The sequence below is a fragment of the Pseudonaja textilis genome, chromosome 3 (genome assembly GCF_049901715.1).
Source record: "Pseudonaja textilis isolate UNSWEBS1 chromosome 3, rPseTex1.2, whole genome shotgun sequence".
NCBI classification, from domain to species: Eukaryota; Metazoa; Chordata; class Lepidosauria; order Squamata; family Elapidae; genus Pseudonaja; species Pseudonaja textilis.
In genome coordinates, this window is record NC_141992.1 from 2,888,363 (window position 1) to 2,909,671 (window position 21,309).

General features: G+C 44.9%; 1 protein-coding gene across 1 annotated transcript; it reads left to right on the forward strand.

Annotated features, from left to right (window-relative positions):
* The first annotated feature begins 1,161 nt into the window (after positions 1-1,161).
* DUSP15 (dual specificity phosphatase 15) lies at positions 1,162-20,130 on the forward strand. The gene is made up of 7 exons (XM_026723037.2): positions 1,162-1,896; positions 4,360-4,393; positions 9,781-9,863; positions 10,940-10,989; positions 12,621-12,695; positions 15,829-16,003; positions 19,485-20,130. The coding sequence occupies exons 1-7, from the start codon at positions 1,876-1,878 to the stop codon at positions 19,704-19,706; spliced, it is 660 nt and encodes a 219-aa protein (XP_026578822.1). The 5' UTR covers positions 1,162-1,875; the 3' UTR covers positions 19,707-20,130.
* Positions 20,131-21,309: the final 1,179 nt, after the last annotated feature.

A 21,309-nucleotide genomic window follows, 5' to 3' on the forward strand; every position in this document is an offset into this window, starting at 1 on the left:
GGAAGGGACCCCGGAGGTCTTCTAGTCCAGCCCCCTGCTCAGGGAGGAGACCCTTATGGAATTGCAGAATAACAAGGGTTAGAAGGGAACTTAAGAGGTCTTCTAGTCCAGCCCCCTGTTCAGGGAGGAGACCCTTATGGAATTGCAGAATAATAAGGGTTGGAAGGGAACTTAAGAGGTCTTCTAGTCCAGCCCCCTGCTCAGGGAGGAGACCCTTATGGAATTGCAGAATGACAAGGTTTAGAAGGGACCCCGGAGGTCTTCTAGTCCAGCCCCTTGCTCAGGGAGCAGACCCTTATGGAATTGCATAATAACAAGGGTTAGAAGGGACCCCAGAGGTCTTCTAGTCCAGCCCCTTGCTCAGGGAGGAGACCCTTATGGAATTGCAAAATAACAAGGGTTAGAATGGACCTTGGAGGTCATCTATTCCAACCCCCGGCCCCAAGCAGGACACCCTACAACACCATTTCTGACAGATGGCAGCCCGGTTTCTTTATGAAAGTTTTAGCCTAGATTTAACAGATTAACAGAGTTGAAAGGGGCCTTGAAGGTCATCTAGTCCAACCCTCCCGCCCAAGCGGGAGAACCTGCACCCTTTCTGACTGAGGCCAATCCAGTCTCTTCTTGAAAGCCTCCAGGGATGAAGCTCCCACCGCTTCCGAAGGCAACCTCTGTCCCACGCCTTGACTGCTTTCAAAGGAAACGGTATAGATAGGATCTCCTGCTCCAGCCTTGGGCTGGACTAGAAGACCTTCCAAGCTCCCTTCCAGCCGACTCTGATCCTAAACCAAAGCAAGACTCCCTGGCCCCCCTCTGCTCTGCCGGCCCCTCTTCCTGCCACCTGCCCCCCCCAAAACAGATTCCCAAGGGCCCATGACTGAAACGGGTACCCATTCCCTTCCAATCGCCCCCCCTCCCCTATCACAGTGGGGCAAAGTGGCCTCCATCTCTTGCAGGTTCTATTTTGGGCAGGTGAGCCCCCACCACCACCGCCCAAGGGTTCAATTACTCCCCCGCAGGCAGTGCCAAGCTTGGTACATTCCACTGGCTTTGGGAACATTGCATTCTCCGCTTCTCCTCCCGCCCCCCGCGTGCCCCCCACGCTTTCTGGAATGCCTCTCCATGCTCAGCCCAGAAAGACCCCCCTTCCCCTCTTCCCTTCCCCTTAGCCGACCGGCCCGTTTCACCCTGGTACCCGTGGCTGCCCAGAACCACCCAAATCTGGTGGACCTTCCAGAACTGGGTTGGGGGCTTTGCTTTGCTTTAATATGGGCTATCCTGGGAGGGGGGGTGGTCCTATTGCCCCCACATCCCCCCTCACTCCACTGTCCGATGCCAACTCTCCGCGATGCCAGTGAAGCCGCAGCTGCCTTCTGGGCGAGACAAAAGAAGCTATTCTCTTGCGCACAAGGGTTTGCGTTGTGCGCTCGCAACAGCCACGCAACCAGGGCAGGGTGATTCTTCCCCCCACACACACACACCCAACCCCCACCCCTCCCATCCCCATTTGCAAGGAGGTGGGATTTTTCCAACCCTGGAAAAAAAGGCATTTTGATAGGAGCAGCTCCTTTGATGAGCAAGCGAGTGGAGGAGGAGAAAAGGAGAAAGGACAGTGCAACACACGCACGCACACACACACAGAGCCTCTGCAGATTTATTCCAGGCCACAAAATACGCAGCTGACACACACACTCACACACACACACACACACATCCCTAGGGCTGCCAGCCTAGGGGTGTAAATTTTCACCCAGAGCCTGCCCCAGGGAAGTGGCCATCTCTGGACATTTGGATAAAGAGAGAAGGGGGCGGAAATTCGTGCCCAAGACGTCATTCGGTTTGGCTGGCGAGCTGCTAAGGTCACTTTGAAGGATTATGGGCAGCGGCATGAGTAAGGTAGGGCATCGGAATTTTTAAGATTTTTTTTTTTTATGACATCTTGGTGAAGTTTGGACATCCTGCATTTGAAAGCAGGACAGAAAAGGGAAGGATGAGAGCATGTTAAAAGTGCCCTTTCCCCAAATTATATCCGACAACTACAATGAGTTTTTTAGAAGAGAAGAGAAGAGAAGAGAAGAGAAGAAAGAGAAGAGAAGAGAAGAAAAGAGAAAATATGGAATGAAATGGAATAGAATAGAATAGAATAGAATTAGGAGAGGAGAAGAGAAGAGAAGAGAAGAGAAGAGAAGAGAAGAGAAGAAGAGGAAATATGGAACGGAATGGAATAGAATAGAGAGAGAATATAATATGATAGGAATATAAAAGAATAGAATAGAACATAAAAAATAGAAAATAGAAATAGACTAGAAATAGAAAAGAACAGAATAAGAAAGAATAGAATAGAATAGAATAATGAATAGAATAGGAATAGGCATAGGAATAGCATAGCATAGAATAGCATAGAATAGAATAGAGAATAAAATAGAATAGAATATAGAACAAGATGGACATTTAATTTCCTTGTAGTGCAATGACAATAAAGTAAACTAAAGAATATAGATTAAAATAGAATAGAATAGCATAATAGAATAGAATAACAGAACAGAATATAGAATAGAATATAGAATAGAATAGAATTCTTTATTGGCCAAGTGTGATTAGTCACACAAGGAATTTGTCTTTGGTGCAAATGCTGTCAGGGTACATAAAGGAAAAAATAAACATGCATTTATCAAGAATCATAAGATACAACACTTAGTGATAGTCCTAGGTTACCAAATAAGCCATCAAATCCTACTAGGAAACAAATAAAACAATATACATTGTAAAGATACAAGGGTTAGGGTTACAGTTATAGTCGTAAGTAAAAAAAGGAGATAGGAAGGACGAAAAGAAGAATGGTAATAGTCTTAGTAAATAGTTGGGCAGTATTGTGGGAATTAGTTGTTTAGCAGAGTGATAGCATTTGGGGAAAAACTGTTCTTGTGTCTAATTGTTCTTTACATTTACTTGCTTATTATAAAGATAAATGATTATTTAGTTTATCTTTACAATTTATATTGTTTTATTTGTTTCCTAGTATGATTTGATGGCTTATTTAGTAACCTAGGACTATCACCAAGTATTGTATCTTAGGATTCTTGATGAATGTATGTTTATTTTTGTGTTTATGTACACTGAGAGCTTATGCACCGAAGACAAATCCCTTGTGGGTCCAATAACCACACTTCCTTTTTGACATCCGAGAGAAGTTGTCATATTGTCAACTTCCTTCAATAGATCACCTTTCTTGATATAAAATCGAAGGTGTGGCTCACCTGGATGAGGTTCTCTTGTGAGTCAGTGGGTGGGGTGGGGTGTGTAGCTGGATGGCTTTGAATCTAAAATTTATTTATTTTTTTCCCTTGTTCCTGGTTGTTCGGGCTTTGCGTGAGACATTAAAGCCACAACTGGGTTTTTTTAACCCACACGTGCGACATGTTGGGCCTGGAAAAATAAATTACAGGTGGTCCTCCACTTACAGCCATTCATTTAGTGACCAAAGTTACAACAGGATTGAAAAAGTGATTTACGATCATTTTTCAGTGACGACCCCTCAGTCACGTGATCAAAATTCAGCCGCATGGACAACTGACTCGTATTTACGACAGTCGCAGCGCCGGGTATGTGTGTTACACAATCCCCTTTTGCGACCGTCTGACCAGCCAAGTCAGCGGGGAAGTCCAGCTTCACTTAACGACCATGTGACTAACTTATCAGCTGCAGGGGATTCATTTAACTGTAGCAAGAAAGGTCGTAATATGAGGCAACATGTCACTAAATGGATGTTTTGCTTAGCAGCGGATGCTCAGCTGCGGTCATAAAGTTGAGGATTGCGTGAAAAATGAGCTGGCGGAGGCTTTGGATCTGTCGCTCTGAAATTTATTTAATTTTTTTATCCTGTTCCTTCCTGGTTGGCATGGGGTTTTAGCCAACACAAACATAGGCTTCAGGAGACATGCGAGGCCTGAAGAAATAAATTATATTAAATCTGAATATAATTTATTTCTTCAGGCCTCGCATGCCACCTGAAGCCAATATTTGTGCTGGCTAAAACCCCAGTTTAGGGTTTAGGGATGCCCAAGGGCTGGCTTTGGCCGAAGGGATGTTAACAGATAACAGATAATCAGAGTTGGAAGGGACCTTGTAGGTCATCTAGTCCAACCCCCCACCCAAGCAGGAGAACCTACACCATTTCTGACAGATGGCAGTCCAACCACTTCTTGAAAGCCTCCAGGGATGAAGCTCCCACAACTTCTGAGGGCAAGCGATGAATCTGTGACCTGTTTGATTCCTTGGTAGGCCAGGTTAAAGTGTTGTGTGAATGATAAAAAATTTCTACACTAATATGTGTTGTTGTTTTTTTAAATCTTTTTCCAGATTCTTCCTGGTCTCTTTCTTGGGAACATTGTAGGTAAGTGAAGAATGAACCTGCCACAGAGGTGGTGAATTAAGCTGTTTGGTTCAAGGTGGTTGGCGTTTTCCCAGCTTGGCCAAACTTTTAAGACATCCCCAGCAAGCAAATACTTCTGCATCACTTCCATGGTTTGGCTTAGCGGTGAAGGCACCAGCTAGAAACCAGGAGGTGGGGAGTTCTAGTCCCGCCTTAGGCAGGAAAGCCGGGTGGGTGACTTAGGGCCAGTCCCTCCCTCTCTGTCTCTCTCTTTCTCCCTCTCAGCCCAACCCACCTCACAGGGTTGTTGCTGTTGTGAGGAAAATAGGAGGAGGAGGAGGGTGTATATGCTGCCTTGAATTATTGGTAAAAATAATAAAGGTGGGAAAGAAAGGAGGAAGGAGAAAAAGAAAGAAAAAGAGAAAGGAAGGAAGGAAGAAAAAAATGAAGGAAGGGGGAAGGAGACGGAGAAAAAGAGAGAAAGGAAGGAAGAAAGAAGAGAAGGAATGAGAAAGAAAGGAAGGAAGGAAGGAAGAAGAAAAAAGGAAGGAAAGGAGGGAGGGATGAGAGGAAAGAGAAGGAAAGAAAGAAAGGAGGGAGGGAGGGAAAGAAAAAAGAAAGGAGGAGATGAAAGAAAAAGGGAGGGAGGGAGGGAGGGAGGGAAGAGAAGGAAAGGAAAGGAAAGAGGAGAAAGAAAAGAAAGAAAGGGGAAAAAGAAAAAGAACGATGAGAGGAAAGAAGGAAGAGGAAAGAGAAAGAAAGAATAAAAAGAAAAAGAAAAGAAAAAGGAGGGAGGAGCCCAGGGGTGGGATTCTACCAGTTTGCACCTATTCGCTAGAACCAGTTGTTAACGTTCTAAGCAGTTGGGAGAACCGGTTGTTAGAAGAAATTACAGGACTAATCCTGTAAGGAAGGCAGGAAGGAAACATTCTGGTGTTGCTTACAGAAACTGCTTCTCCGTCCACCCTTATAACATTCTTGGCAGGACTAGACTTCCTGTCTCAGGAACTTCTCTGGAGTTTTTTCCCCCTCCTTTGCTGGTACTTTGCTAGTGTCGAGGGACCATTCAAAGTTACAGTGGCACTGAAAAAAAGTGACTTATGACCATTTTTCACACTTACGACTGTTGCAGCATCCTCACAGTCACGAGAGGCCAGGCGAGGAGATGCGTGCCTCGATGTGAGTGATGTTGCGTTGGCCACGCCCACCCAGTCACATGACCACCAAGCCACGCCCACCCAGTCACATGACCACCAAGCCACGCCCTCCAACTCAGCCACACCCACAGAACCGGTTGTTTAAAAAAATTGAATCCCAGCCCTGGAGGAGAAGAAAGAAGGTAAAGAAAGCCAGCCTGGGGTGGCCCAATCCCGAGGAAACAGTGAGTTCTAGTCCCACTGAAGCCAACTAGGTGATTTGGGGCCAATCCCTCCCTCTCTCTCCAACCCACCACACAGGGTTGTTGTGGAAACAACAGGAGAAGCGAGGACTATTACGTAGGTAGGCGCATCCTCTTGAGTTATTTATACACCCAAAAACAAAGGCAAGATTATTATTTTTTGAAAGTCCAATCCATAAATCAATGCCTGGCTGGGATTAAAATGGGGGGGTGGGCGGGGGGAGGCAAGCTGTGAAGAGGAGGGGGATAAGTCAGAAAAAACAGCCCCACCCCAGAGCCTTTTTCCCCACCGTCTACGCAGGAGTAGCTGCATGCGATCGGTGCTCCGACTGCTAAGGAGGCCGCAGTTCTGCTGACCTCAGTATTTGTTTCAGAAAGTACAACCAGCGTGTGTATTTTGGGTGGGTGGGCATGGCGGGGAAGCACGTCGCCCAAGTGAGTCACTGCCAGCTGTTCGGCCATGCCCCAAAAAAGGACCTGGACACCCTCCCAGCTGGGCTTCTAAGAACTCTTAAAGAACATCGCACACAAACACACACCGTGTCGTGCCCCTGTTGGAGACGGACTCCGAGGGGGAGAAGGAACAGCCGACAGGGAGTGGGAGTGTGGCTCCGGAGGTTGTGGAGGAGGCTGGGGAAGGGCAGAGGCCGGCCGGGCAGTCAGAGGAGGACCCAGGCCCATCCCCTCTCCATCCTAGGACACGCAGGGAGGAGAGAATAAGGGAGAGAAGAGAATGGCATGGTCTACGGAGGGAGGAAAGGGCCTTGATCCCCTTGATGGGCTGCAGATGTGAGAACTGGATAAGAGGATGGACGTGCGTATGGGCCAGTGCTGGAAACGAAACGTGGAAATATCCATAGTCTGTCGTTCCCCTCTGAGTTTGGCGTCCTCCCCAGTGTGTGTTCCAATATCTGGTTATCTTCAAGCCCTTATCTTGCCTGCTTCCTAAAATTGTTTCAGTGGTTTGTGTAATTTGTGTTGTTTTTACTCTTTATAATTTATAGGCATTTTTAGTTTAAACGGCATTTTCTCCTTTTCCGTAACCGCTTGTGCGGGAGGTTTTTTTTGTCTCCATTCAAGGATATTTTGGAGCTTTGAAGCAAAGGGAAGGAATAAAAGGGGCTTCACTGGGTTTTTGCGACTGTGTTTAATTTGTATCCCACCTGGGTCATCACACAACCGCTTTGAAAACCCAGGGAAATACAGGCAAGGTTCTTTTCGACTTACCACACTTCATTTAGCGGCCGTCCGAAATTAACAACGGCGCTGGGGGAAGACCGTTTCTCACCCTTGACCACCGTTGTGGCATTCCTGCGATCACGTGGTTCAAATTCAAGATGTTGGGAAACTGGCATGTACTTAGAACAGTTTTCTGCGTCCCGTGATCCCAACCAAAGTTGTGGAGGGAGATTCAACGGTGGGGCCCTGTCTAGAAGTAGTCCTCGAGTTACAGCCACAACGGGGCCCAAAATTTCCATCGCTAAGCAAGAGAGCTCAGAGAGTTTGGCCTCCGTTTTACGACCTTTCTTCCCACAGTTGTTGCAGTTTTTATGGTTGTTAAGCGAATTCAGCTTTGCTTGTCTGAAGGTCACAAAAAGGGGATCAACATGAGCCCCCCAGGCACTGCGTCCGTCGTAAATATGAGTCAGCTGCCAAACATCCAGATTTGTGACCACGGGGATGCCACAACGGTCATAAGAGTGAAACAACAGTCCTAAGTCACTTTGTACAGTGCCGCTGTAACTTCAGTCACTAAACAAATTGTTGGAAGTTGAGAACTACCTGTAATTTTTTTTTCCCCCAGGAAAAGGGTCACAGAGGCAGAGATTGCAAAGCAGAAAAACGCACCTCCAGGCTCTGGAAAGAGCTGGAATAAATAAACCGCCGGTTTGATCCAGCAGAGGTCGGCCGACTGATTTTTGTTTTTTGGTATTTCAAATGATGCATGGTGCTCGGAGTTAGGATTTGACAAAGGAACATTAGGTCATTTGGGTTTATTTAAGAAGATGTTAGACAGGCATCTGTCTGAAATGGTAGGGTCTCCTGCTTAAGAAGGGGGCTGGACTAGATGACCTCAAAGGTCCCTTCCAGCTTCTATTCTATTCTGTTCTGTTCTATTTTCTATTCCATTCTATATTTTCTATTCTATATATTCTATTTTCTGTTCTGTTTTAAATTATATTCTATTCTAAAGTTTATTTTCTATTCTATTCTATATTTTCTATTCTATTCTATATATTCTACCATATTCTTTCTAGTCCATTCTAAATTCTAGTCTATTTTCTAGTCTATTCTATATATTCTATTCTATTCTATATATTCTATTTTCTATTCTATTCTAAATTCTATTTTCTATTCTATTCTAAATTATATTTTCTATTCTATTCTAAATTCTATTTTCTATTCTATTCTATATTTTCTATTCTATTCTATATTTTCTATTCTATTCTATATATTCTATTTTCTATTCTGTTTTATATTTTATTCTAAATTTTATCTTCTATTCTATTCTATATTTTCTATTCTATTCTATATATTCTACCATATTCTTTCTAGTCCATTCTAAATCCTAGTCTATTTTCTTGTCTATTCTATGTATTCTATTCTATTTTCTAGTCTATTCTAAATTCCATTCTATTTTCTAGTCTATTCTATATTTCTATATTTTGTTTTCTATTCTATTTTCTATTTGATTCTATATTCTACTAGGTGGACACCTGTGCTTCAGTACAAAACTATGTACTTGAGCTTAGTTTTTGGGGAGGAAAATAAAGGAGAAATTTTTTTTGCATCTGCCTACCAGCATCCACCGGTATTCATCTGGCTAGCGTCCTGCCAGTGTGTGAAAGAGTGGAGGGCCGTTTGGAAACTGAAAGAGTATTTGCTGTGTGAGCAAGAAAGAGACAGCAAGGAGCCTTAGCTCAACTGTTCTGCACTAAAGCAGCTTGGTGCTGTGAAACTAAAACTCTTCTGGCTTGTGTTTTGCCTTTGGAAGAGATTTCTTTCCAGGGGGGAAGGGGGAGTAGAACTCCTTAGCATCAGAGCGTGTTAATAATGATAATATGCGAAATACTAATGCTCTGATGGTCATTTCGAAAAATCCTTTCTTAGTGAGCTCCTAGAAGCCAAGAGGGACATACGGGCCAAATTTCAAGTTTGTAGGCTTTACAGTTCTGGAGATGTTGTGATGATGCGTGAGAGGTATTTCACTTTTATATTGTTGGAAGTTAAAACCCACCCCTCTCCTAGAAAATTGAAATATCCTGGGAAATATTAAAAAGGCAGAATATTTCCCCTTAAAAAAAGAGTAGAAACTCAGAAGCAGAAATTCACCTCAGAAGCAGAAACTCAGCCCACCCACCCACCTTTGCCAATGGGCCCTTACTCTGGCCTGGGCCAGTCTCTTCTACATAACAAAGGTCTCCTCCAGGTAGAGCCATAATAGGAATTGCCCAAAGCCCTTTCATTACATCATCATCCAGCAAAGGCTTAACCAAGCGTGATGCTCAAAAGACAACCTACAGAGTTGCCCCCGCACGGCCCCATGGGAGCCTGACCACCAATCAGAATACAAGCTCAAATTCAAAATCCCAACAGAGGGTATATAAGGGGCTCTCAGCATCTCTGCCCTTCTTTCTTCACCCAAGCCGTGTGGTCCTATCCACCATTAAACCGTCTTTCCAAACAGCCTCCATGTTTTCCAGTGTCTTTCTTCCCCCGCTTGGAAGTGAACCCAGAAGGATATTTTCTTCCAACAATATATACATAGATTTTCTGTTCTCTATTCTGGCCCATTCTTACGGCCCAGCTAAGCGGTCCGATTCAGCAGCTCAGAGTGGATCGAGCATTTGGCACAGGCGCCAAGCCTCCACGCACAGGGGACGCTCCGTGCGCTGGTGTGCCCTGCATTCCTGCAGGACACCCGCCGAGAACATCTGCGTAGCAGGGAGGGAGTCTCTTTAACAATCGCTCTGTGTTCCTCCTCCTCCTCTTCCTCCTCCTCTCCTAGATGCCAAAGACCTCGATCAGCTGAGCAAGAATGATGTCACCCACATCGTCTCCATTCACGAGTCCCTGCAGCCCTTCATTCCGGTAAGGGGGGGGAGGTCAACGGGTGGGGAGGGGCGTCCAGCATTACAACCCGAGACGCTGCATTAAGCTGAAGGCAGCCGAATGGATGTTGGCCGTGTTAACAGATAATCAGAGTTGGAAGGGACCTTATAGGTCATCCAGTCCAACCCCCTTCTGCCCAAGCAGGAGACCCTACCCCATTTCTGACAAATGGCAGTCCAGTCTCTTCTTGAAAGCCTCCAGCGATGAAGCTCCCACAACTTCTCAAGGCAACTTCTGTTCCACGGGTGGAGTGTTCTCCCTGTCAGAAAATTCCTCCTTATTTCCAGGTTGAATCTCTCCTGGATCAGTTTCTATCCATTATTCCTTGTGTGGCTTTCAGAACAGAACAGAACAATTCTTTATTGGCCAAGAGTGATTGGACACACAAGGAATTTGTCTTTGGTGCAAATGCTTTCAGTGTACATAAAAGAAAAGAGACCTTTGTCAAGAGTTAAGAATCATAAGGTTCAACACTTAATAATAGTCATAGGGTACAATAAGCAGTCAAATCATACTAGGAAACAGTCAATATAAATAGTAAGGATACAAGCAATAGAGTTACAGTCATACAGTCACAAGTGGGAGGGGATGGGTGACAAGGAGTGAGGAGAAGATTAGTAGTAATAGTAATACAGACTTAGTCAATAAGTTGACAGCGTTGTGGGAATTATTTGTTTAGAAGTGTGATGGCGTTCGGGGAAAAACTCTCCTTGTGTCTAATTTTTCTGGTATGTAGGGCTCTACAGCGTCGTTTTGAGGGTAGGAGTGAAAACAGTTTATGTCTGGGATGTGAGGGGTCTGTAGATATTTTCCCAGACCTCTTTTTGACTCGTGCAGGATGCAGGTCCTCCATGTAAGGCAGGTCAGCAGCCATTGTTTTTTCTGCAGTCCGAACTATCCTCTGGAGTCTCTCTCTGTCCTGTTGGGTTGCAGAACCAAACCAGACAGTCATAGAGGTGCAGATGATAGACTCCATCGTTCCTCTGTAGAACTGGATCAGAAGTTGACTTCAGGTTCTGGAGATGTTCTTCAACTATATTCATGGTCTCTTCTAGGGAATCACTTATCTTCGGATTGTCCTGCCAGACACACCGGAGGCCAACATGTAAGTACAGTATTTATTGATTTATTTATTCAGCCATGTTTTGTTCTTTTTAACGAGGAACAGATAAAGGGGGGGGGTGTCATTAAAACACAATCCAGGTTCATCATCTTCTTTTAACGACCCCATCGTCCCTTGTTGGATGGAGTCTGGGCAACTGAATAGAGCTAGCAGAGTGTTTACTGGCCGGATACCATTCCTGTCACCACTGTGGAGTTTTGTTCGGCAGATATATTCTCGGTGTGCCCAGAGAGAAAAGTATCTGCCTTTACCTAGGATCGAACTCAGAGCCTTTTGATTGTGAGGTGAGAGCTCCACCTCTAGGCCACCGTACCACTCCTAAAACATAATCCAGATTGATTCTGTCATAATCCAGATTGGTAGAACCAATCAGAGACTCTGGTTTCTTTGAGGTGTTCAACCTTCTCGTGACGGATGTTGCTCTAATGCAGTGTTTCTCAACAGCCATTTTACGTGGTGTGGACTACAACTCCCAGAATTCCCCAGCCAGCATGTTGGCTTTAAAACGTGAGGACCTGAATGTCCAACTGCAAGATATGTGGACCAACTTCAATTCTGGACACTCTTAAGACAAGGGTCTTCAAGCTTGGCAAGTTTAAGGCTTGTGGACTTCAACTCCCAGGATTCCTGAGCTAACATGGCTGGAGGAGGAATTCTGGGAGTTGAAGTCCACAAGTCCTAAAGCTGTCGAGTTTGAAGACCCCTGGTCTACAGTATCTATCTCCATCTCTATCTATCTGTCTGTCTGACTATCTAATCCAAGTATCTTCAAACTTGGCAAGTTCATAATCTCCATATCTATCTTTCTATCTTTCTATCTATCTATCTATCTATCTATCTATCTATCTATCTATCTATCTATCTATCTATCTATCTATCTGAAGTCCACAAGTCTTAAAGCTGTCAAGTTTGAAGACCCCTGATCTACATCAGATCTATCTATCTATCTATCTATCTATCTATCTATCTATCTATCTATCTATCTATCTATCTATCTATCTATCTATCTATCTATCTATCTATCTATCCATCCATCCATCCATCCATCCATCCATCTATCTACCTACCTACCTATGTACCTACTTATTTAATCCAAGTATCTTCAAACTTGGCAAGTTTAAGACTGGTGGACTTCAACTCCCAGGATTCCTGAGCTAACATGACAGGAGGAGGAATTCTGGGAGTTGAAGTCCACCAATCTTAAAGCTGTCAAGTTTGAAGACCCCTGATCTCAGATGGGCGCACTTCAACTCCTAGAATTCCCCAGCCAGCTTGGCTGGCTGGGGAATTCTGGGAGTTGAAGTCCGCACATCTTAACAGGGTTCCAGATGATCCCATGACCCTGGGACACTGCAACCGTGATAAGTCCATGCCAGTTGCCAAGCATCCAAATTTGGATCACGTGGCCACGGGGACGTGGCAACGGTCGTTACGTGTGAAAAAGGATCATAAGCCACTTTTTGCAGTACTGTTGTAACCTCAAAACGGTCACGAAGTGATTCGTTGCCCATTGAGGACTACCTGCAGCCAAGAGTGTTCTTGTTTTTGAAGCATCATAACAAACCTTTTAAAACATTGTGGGGTTGCTTCCTCCCCGTTTTCTCTCCATCCAGCAAGAAGCACTTTAAGAAATGCATCAATTTCATTCATTCCTGTCGGCTGCAAGGAGGAACCTGCCTCGTTCATTGGTAGGTAGAAAAATTGAGAGGCGGTGTGTGAGATTTGTGGGTTTGGGGCAAGGTCGGCAACCTGTGGCTCTGGAGCCGCATGTGTCTCTTTCATTTCTCTGCTGTGGCTCCCTGTCGCTCAAAATATATGTCACAACCACCAATGTGCGACACCCTGCCTGCACGCAATTTATCAAGCTTTTCAACACACACACACACACACACGCCGGTAGGTTTTGTGGCTCCCGGTGTTTTATTTTCTGTGGGAAATGGATCCAAGTGGCTCTGTGATGACCCAAAAGGGCGTGGCACAAAGGCAACACAGTCAAATAAGCAAGAAGAGTCCCTTTATTATCTCCAACTGTGCCCTCAATGTCCAGGTTACCTTTGGCTGGAGAAAAACTCTCCCAGGAACAGCCTTTAACTGGAGAAAATTCAGTCCAAAACATGAGCAACACAAACTGTAACTTAAAAGTCCAAACAAGCCAAACTGAAATAATTAGTTTGGCAGGGCAGGAGCAAGAATTCCAGACTTGAAAGGCACAGCAAAACACAGGTGGGAAGATGCCAGGAACACAAATAAGCCACGATGATATCTGATAAATTCATGATTTGATCCCAACAGCTTGCTGCACACAGCTTCCCTTTTTAAATACTGTATTCCCAGCTGCAGTCAATGAAGGGAATCCAGGCCCTTTCCTTCCCCGTAAGCCAGGCAACTCAGGTTGCTCCTTTCTTCATTCCTCCCTGCATGCCCTAGGATGATGAGGGGGTGGGCCTGGGTCTTCCTCCGAATTCCCTCTCCCTTGTTTTACCTCTCCCCTGCTCTGCCCAGCCGGACTTTGCCCTTCCCCAGTTTCTTCCACAGCCAACGGAGCCACATTCCCACTCCCTGTCAGCTGTTCGGCCTCCTCCTCTGAATCGGATTCTGATAGGGGCATGACAGGCTCTTTGAGTGTTGAAGGTTGCCGACCCCTGGTCTGGGGGACAGAAAATGTCCAGGACCCTCAAGATGGGTTCATGAAATAGGAGAAAACAGTGTTTCTCAGCTTTGAGATGGGTAGACTTCAACTCCCAGAATTCCCCAGCCAGGAATTCTGGGAGTTGAAGTCTACCCATCTCAAAAGTTGAGAAACATTACGCTAAATCCTAAGCCATGGTTTTATTGTGGTGTACAGAAGAAAGCACAGTTTTATTATATATTCATTTGATTCTTTTTTTATTAGTGTTATTGTTTTAAATGAGGTTTTATATTCTGTAAGCCGCCTCGAGTCGCCATGTGCTAATAGGCAGCAATATAAATTTAATAAATTAGATAAACCCAAATAAGTTTGTCCTTCAGGCTAAACCATAAGCCGTGATTTACAAACAAACCTAGATAATTTTTATTCTTTGTACTAAGCCATGATTTATTACCAAAATGGGTGAAATTGCTAAGCCATAATAAAGATAAGTTGGTTTAGACTTTATGCTAAAATATAAACCATGATATATGAACAAAAGGGCCATAAACTCACTTGACTCTAGCCGTAATTCTGATGGCTTGGGTTAACATATTTTATTAACCAATAAGCCATGATTTACAAATCTCAATGGTTGGCTTTATTCTTTGTATTAAGCCATGATTTATATATGCCAAAGTGGGTGTAATCACTAAGGGATGATCCTGAATAAATGGATTCAGACTTTATGCTAAATTATAAGCCATGATATATGCATCAAAGTGGCTATACTCATATGTGACACTAGCCATCATCTAGATGGCTGGATTCACATGGAATACTAAACCATAAACTATGATTTATGAAGCCAAATAGCCATGCTCACACTTGACATTGTTGTAATCCAGATGGCTGGGTGCACATTTCTTACTAATCAAATAGCCGTGATTTACAAACCTGGATCATCGGCTTTATTCTTTATACTAAGCCTTGATTTATGCACCAAACTGCGTGTAATCACTAAGCCATAACCTAGATGGGTGGGTTGAGATTTAAGCTATAAACCATGATTCATGAACCAAGGTGGCTGCATACATACCATAATCCAGAAGGCTGGGTTCACACTGGTTACTAAATGATATATGCCATGATTCATGAACCAAAGCGGCCATGTTCTCAGTTAACAAAATAGAATAGAGTAGAGCAGAATAGAATAGAATAGAATAGAATAGAATAGAATAGAATGGGACCTTGGAGGTTTTTTAGTCCATCCCCGTTCAAGTAGGAGACTTTATACCATTACAGACAAATGGCTTCCAGTCTCTTCTTAAAAACCCAAAGTGATGGAGCTCCCACATCTTCTGGTGGCAAGCAGTTCCACTGGTCGATTGTATAATATTAAACCACTAGCTCGAAACCTGTGCTTTGCTACGAAGCTGCGTGGTCGGGCTTGGTTTTGGGGGAGGAAAATAATGAAAAAAATAATAATCTGCCTCTGCCTACCAGCATCCATTGGTATTCATCTGGCTAGCGTCCTGTCAGTGAGTTGAGGGCTGTTTGGAAACTGAAACAGTATTTGCTATGTGAGGAAGAAGGAGACAGCAAGGAGCCTGGGCGTGGCTTAGCTCAACTGTTCTGTCCTAAAGCTGCTCGGTGCTGTGAAACTGAAATGAAAACTCATCTCTTCTGCTTGTATTTTGCCTTTGGAAGATATTTCTTTTCAGGTGGGGAGGGGGAGTAGAACTCCTTAGCGTCAGAGCGTGTTATTAATAATAATAATATAGGAAATACTCTAAATGCTCTGAGGGTCATTTGGCAAAATCCTTTCTTAGTGAACATCTAGAAGCTAAGAGGAACATTTGGGCCAAATTTCAAATTTGTAGGCTTTACAGTTCTGGAGATATTGCAATGATGCATGAGTCGTATTTCGCTTTTTTATACATAGAAGGTAATAATCTGCATGGCTGGGTTCGCACGTTCTACTAACCCATGAGCCGTGATTTACAGACCAACATGAGTGTGTTCACACATTACACCCAGCCAAAGTCATACTGATATACAAAATGGGGACACCCAGCAAACGTTCCTGGCTACTCAAGAGACTTTTGTGGTGCCCCGTCCCTCAGCCTCTGCAGGGCAGCCGGCAAGGAGAAAGGGTGTCCGAGGGCAAGAGGGCTCCGGGTTCTAATCCTGTCCTTCAACTCGCCTTCCAGCCTAGCTGGGATCTCCCGCAGCACCACCATTGTCCTGGCTTACCTCATGGCGGTGACACAGCTGAGCTGGCTCGAGGCCCTCGAAGCGGTCAAGGCCGTGCGCCCGGTGGCCAACCCCAACCTGGGTTTTCGTCGGCAGCTGGAGGAGTTTGGACGTAGCCGGTCTGTGCAGAAGGTGAGGCGTAAAGGCCTTGTAATTGTCCAGGTTGTCCTCCACTTATGATGACGGCCACTGGATCGCCATCGCTAGGCAGTGCAGTCGTAAAGTGAATCTCTCCGTTTCACCCGGTTTTGCTGTGGAGGCTGTTAAGCAGGGTTGGGATTCTAACGGTTCAGAACGGTTCTATAGAACCGGTTGTTACGATTCTGTGCAGTTCCAAGAACCGGCAAATCGCGCCACTGGCTGGCCCCTCCCCCCTCCCACTCACTCCTTACCTGGTATGCGCGCCATCCGACTTGCCTGCGTGGTGCATTCGCCTAATTTTTGGTAAGTTCCTATTTTTCCTTTTTTTCCCCCCCCGACTATCAGCTGTGCCAGGAGATTTAGATTAGTTAGAAAGCAGGAAACAGTTTCTTGCTTTCCAGCTAATCTAAAAACAGAGCTGAACCTTCCTAGCTTCTATTTGTCAGTGGAGACTCAGGCAGCCGATGGCAGATAGATAGATCACTGAATGAATCTGTGATTCTGGGAGCAACTCAATCTGCCTGCCTGCTTGGCCTGATTTTGGGTAAAAGTTGCTCTCTTTTTTTTATAAAAAAATTCAATATTTACATAAATATTTACAATATTTACATACAAGCCACGCTCAGCCAGTCACATGACCACTAAGCCACTCCCACAAATTAGGCCAGGCCCACAGAGCTGGTTGTTAAAAAATTTGAATCGCACCCCTGTTGTTAAGTGAATCGTACAGTTAAGTGAATCCGTCTTTGCCCCATGGACTGAGCTCGTCAGAAGGTCGCAAAAAGGGGATCGATTGCATGACCTCAGGATGCTCCAACCATCGTAAATGTGAATCGGTGGCCAAGCAGCTGAATTTTGATCCTGTGGGGGGGGAATGCTGCGACGGTTGTAAGTGTGAATACCAGTATAGACCTCGTCTTAACAGCCACAATTGAGCCCGAAATTTGCATGGTTGAATCGGACGACTTGTTAAAGTGAGTGTTGCTCCATTTTACGACTTTTCTTGCCACCATCGTTAAGTGAATCGCTGCGGCTGATTAAGTGATGAAGACAGTTGTTAAGTGAATCTGGCTTCCCCAATGACCTGGCTTGCTAGCAGGGCTCAAAAGGGGATCACCCAGCCCGTCATAAATATGAGTCAGTTGCCAAATGTTTCTATTTTTAGGTTTACAAGTCCTCGACTTACAACCATCCACTTGTACAGTAGTTACAAAGGCACTGGATAAAAAAAGCGACTGAGGATCATTTTAACACTTAACGTCCGCTGCGGCATCCCGTCATCCAAATTCAGACACTTGGCAACTGACTCATATTTACGACGGGTGCAGCATCCCCGGGTGGAGGGGGGTGTCATGGGAATCCCCTTTTTAGCGATGAGGAGAGTCAGCGGGGAAGCCGGATTCATTCCACAACCAAGTTCCTGACTTAACAACTGCAGCGACTCGCTTAATGACAGTGGCAGGAAAGGTGATACAATGAAGCAAAGCTCGTTCTTGGTTAGCAGCGGACATTTTGGGGTCGATTTGGGGTTGTCAGTGAGGGTCCCATCCATAAAGCAGGCAGCCCCGAATAAAACAGTCCCCATTGCTTTGGGGGGTCAAACACAGAGGAGTCCTGGGACCCCCTTGCTGTCTGTGGGCATTGCCTTCCCCCCCCCCATGCCTTGCAACGGGAGTTTAGCCCACCCATTTGGAGGGCACTGGGTTGGCGAAGGGGGCACCGGGTTGGCTTCCTTCCTGAGAAGCAATGCTGCTAAGGAACTCATAGGCAGACAGATAGTTCTCACTTCCTGTGACCTGGATGATGGCGATGAGGATGATCATCATCATCCTTAATTACTACTACTAGTAGTAAAGATTGGTCTCTAGCACTGCTTTTCAAACATGGCCACTGCAAGATGCGTGGACTTCAATTCCCAGAATGCCCCAGTCAAACATGCCAGCTGGGGGATTCTGGGAGTTGAAGTCCACCTCCTATCTCTAACCTCTGGCTGGGGCGTTCTGGGAATTGAAGTCTAACTCTAACCTCTAACTGGGGAATTCTGGGAGTTGGAAGTCTACCTCCAATCTCTAACCTCTAACCTCTGGCTGGGGCATTCTGGGAGTTGAAGTCCACCTCCATTCTCTAACTTGGCTGGGGCATTCTGGGAGTTGGAAGTCCACCTCCAATCTCTAACCTCTAACCTCTGGCTGGGGCATTCTGGGAGTTGAAGTCCACCTCCATTCTCTAACTTGGCTGGGGCATTCTGGGAGTTGGAAGTCCACCTCCAATCTCTAACCTCTGGCTGGGGCATTCTGGGAGTTGAAGTCCACCTCTAATCTCTAACCTCTGGCTGGGGCATTCTGGGAGTTGGAAGTCCACCTCCAATCTCTAACCTCTGGCTGGGGCATTCTGGGAGTTGAAGTCCACCTCTAATCTCAAAGCGTCTGTCCCATTTTCTGCCTTCAGAGGTGGAAACTTGCTGGGATCAGCAGTTTTTAAGCCAGACCTCGACTATGTGTCAGAATGGTGAAACAAATGGCAACTTCAAATCTCAACAAATAAATGCTCTGTCTTACATATTGGCAAAAAAAATCAGAAAATAAAATACAGGCTGAATAGTCAAGACCTTGTTGATGATCCAAGCTCTGTCGAGGATCTTGGAGTACTCATCTCAAATGACCTAAGTGCTAGAGCCCACTGTAACTACACAGCCAAAAAGGCATTAAGAGTTGATAATCTAATCCTACATAGCTTCTTCTCTGGTAATATCACACTACTAACTAGAACATACAAAACATTTGCTAGACCTATACTCGAATACAGCTCATCAGTCTGGAACCCACATTATGTATCTGATATTAACACAGTTGAGAAAGTCCAGAAATATTTCACAAGAAGAGTTCTCTACTCCTCTATGCGTTGTAGAATACCTTATGCCACCAGACTTGAAAATCTAGAACTACTCCAGCTCCGGTCCGATCTCAGTGTAGTATATAAAATCATACATTGCAATGTCCTACCTGTCAATGAATACTTCAGCTTCAACCCTAACAACACAAGAGCAAACAATAGATACAAACTCAAGGTTAATCTTACCAAACTTGATGGCAGGAAATACGACTTCAGCAACCGAGGGGTCAATGTCTGGAATACTCTACCTGACTCTGTGGCTTCTTCCCCAAACCCCAAAAACTTCAACCTTGGACTGTCTACTACTGACCTCACCCCTTTCCTAAGAGGTCTGTAAGGGGGCGTGCATAAGCGCACCAACGTGCCTACTGTCCCTGTCCTATTGTTTCTTTTATTTTTCTTCTATGTATCCATGTATTTATAATTATGTTTTTACTTATGCCTATTATCTTGTAAGCAATTGACAAACTAAATAAAATAAAAAAAAAATGGAATTTGCACCGTGTAAAACGGAAAGCACCAATTCCACCCGGGATTTTCCCCAACTCTCACCTGTTCCCTTCTTGCATCTCCTTGACAGATCCGCCGGAAACTTCAGCCCCCGCCCCGAGGAGCCGTTCTCAGTGACCGCGAAGCTCTCCAAAGTCTTCTGCCATCTGGCCGAAAGCTGGTGCCCTCCCGCCCTGAACGGGCTTGGCCGGCCCCGGGGCCCAAGAACACCGGCAGCGGAGTCAAACACATGGATTCTTTTCTGATTCGGGTGAAGGACTCTTTTTCCTGTTTGCCCAGTTGTCTCAAATGAAACTTTTCCAAAGTTTTTTTTGGGGAAAATGCAAGGAGAGTCCCACGATGGGGAAGGAAAAGCAGGAACAGACAAACAGGATGTCCGTTGGCATCCTTAAGAGGGAAGAGAAAGGACTGGGCAGAGCTGGAGATGAGGGTCTGGAAAACGTTGGCAGCGCCAGGCAAAGCTGGCACATTTTTTTTCCCTGCTCCAATCGCTTATCACAACCGAGGGGCCATTACACCCCCCCTCCCCAAATTCCCATGGGAAGGATTTTCAACTCGAAGCATCCCAGCCATGGGCAAACGGATTCCCGAGATGTCCTATTATTTTGATTGTATTCGAAAAAAAGTTAAAATACAAAACTCCCAAATTTAAAACCAAAGGAAAAAAAAACAAGGCAATAAAACATTTTAACAAGTGCTTTAAAAAGAAAAAGAAACATATCTAGCGTGTTTCTCATATAATAAGGCTGGGTCTTATTTTATTTTATTTTTTGAGCCCCGAAAAAATGGCTAGGCCGTCTTTTCGGGGGTGACTTAATTCCCCCACCCTGCTTGCATCTTCGGGCCGGCGGCGACAGCTTGGATGTTGACCTCGGCGTTGGTGGGGCACTTCGTATCGGGGTCAACGCAGGCAGCACCATATCCGGGGGTGCAACAAAAGTACTTCCTACCGGCAAGCCCCCCCGCCATTTCCCCCCCATTTTGCATGTTTTAATATAGGCCTTAATTTGGGGGGAGGGGCTTAATTTCATTTCATGCCTATAAAACATGCTGGGACTTCCTATTGGGGGAGGCCGTATTGTTGGAGAAACAGGGCACATGCAATTCAACTCAGTTTATTACAGTCAGAGACCAGAGAAACAAATAAAAACCCTTAGTAAATATTGAGCTGAATTGAATTAAAACATACACGCATATCATCCTGCCTAGTTGGATATTGATTAGTACGTTAGAACCAATACTGGTTCCCACCCCTTGAAAAATATATTTTACACACACACACACACACATTTTTTAAACTATTAAATCTGTTTGCAAATTATTAACCTGTCATCTATATATTATATTAACGACAAACTGGATAACAGGAAGAACAATAATAATGGATAAGGCCAAGATCGAAGTTTCAAAGCCCTCTGTTAACAAACGGTTATTGTAATCCAGTCGTAGAAAATTGACCATGGCATCTTACCTGTCCCAAACTGGAACCCCAGGATTTGGAAAGGATTCTGGAGATCTGGCACAGATTTTGGCAGAAAAGCAAGGATCCAACTGTTTTTAATTTTAAAAAAAAGAGAAAGAGAGAGAGAAAAACAAACCCAAATTTAACTGAGATGTTTTTCTTTTTTACATGCTGAAAACGTTGCTAGATGAGACACCAATAATGGATGTTTTATCTACAGCGGGGGGTCTCCAAATTTAGCACCTTGAAGACTTCTGGACTTCAACTTCCAGAATTCCCTAGCCCAGGGTCCTCCAACCTTGGCAACTTTAAGCCTGGAGGACTTCAACTCCCGGAATTCTGGGAGTTGAAGTCCGCAAAGCTGACTGGGGAATTCTGGGAATTGAAGTCCTCCAGGCTTAAAGTTGCCAAAGTTGAGGACTCCCGGGCTAGG

What these genes read in the sequence shown, in the direction of transcription:
- DUSP15 (XM_026723037.2), top strand. Translation starts at nt 1,876, where the DNA reads ATGGGCAGCGGCATGAGTAAG. An exon ending in CCCTGCAGCCCTTCATTCCG is followed by an intron (nt 9,864 to 10,939) that starts GTAAGGGGGGGG and finishes GGTCTCTTCTAG; the next exon opens with GGAATCACTTATCTTCGGAT. An exon ending in GGAACCTGCCTCGTTCATTG is followed by an intron (nt 12,696 to 15,828) that starts GTAGGTAGAAAA and finishes CTCGCCTTCCAG; the next exon opens with CCTAGCTGGGATCTCCCGCA.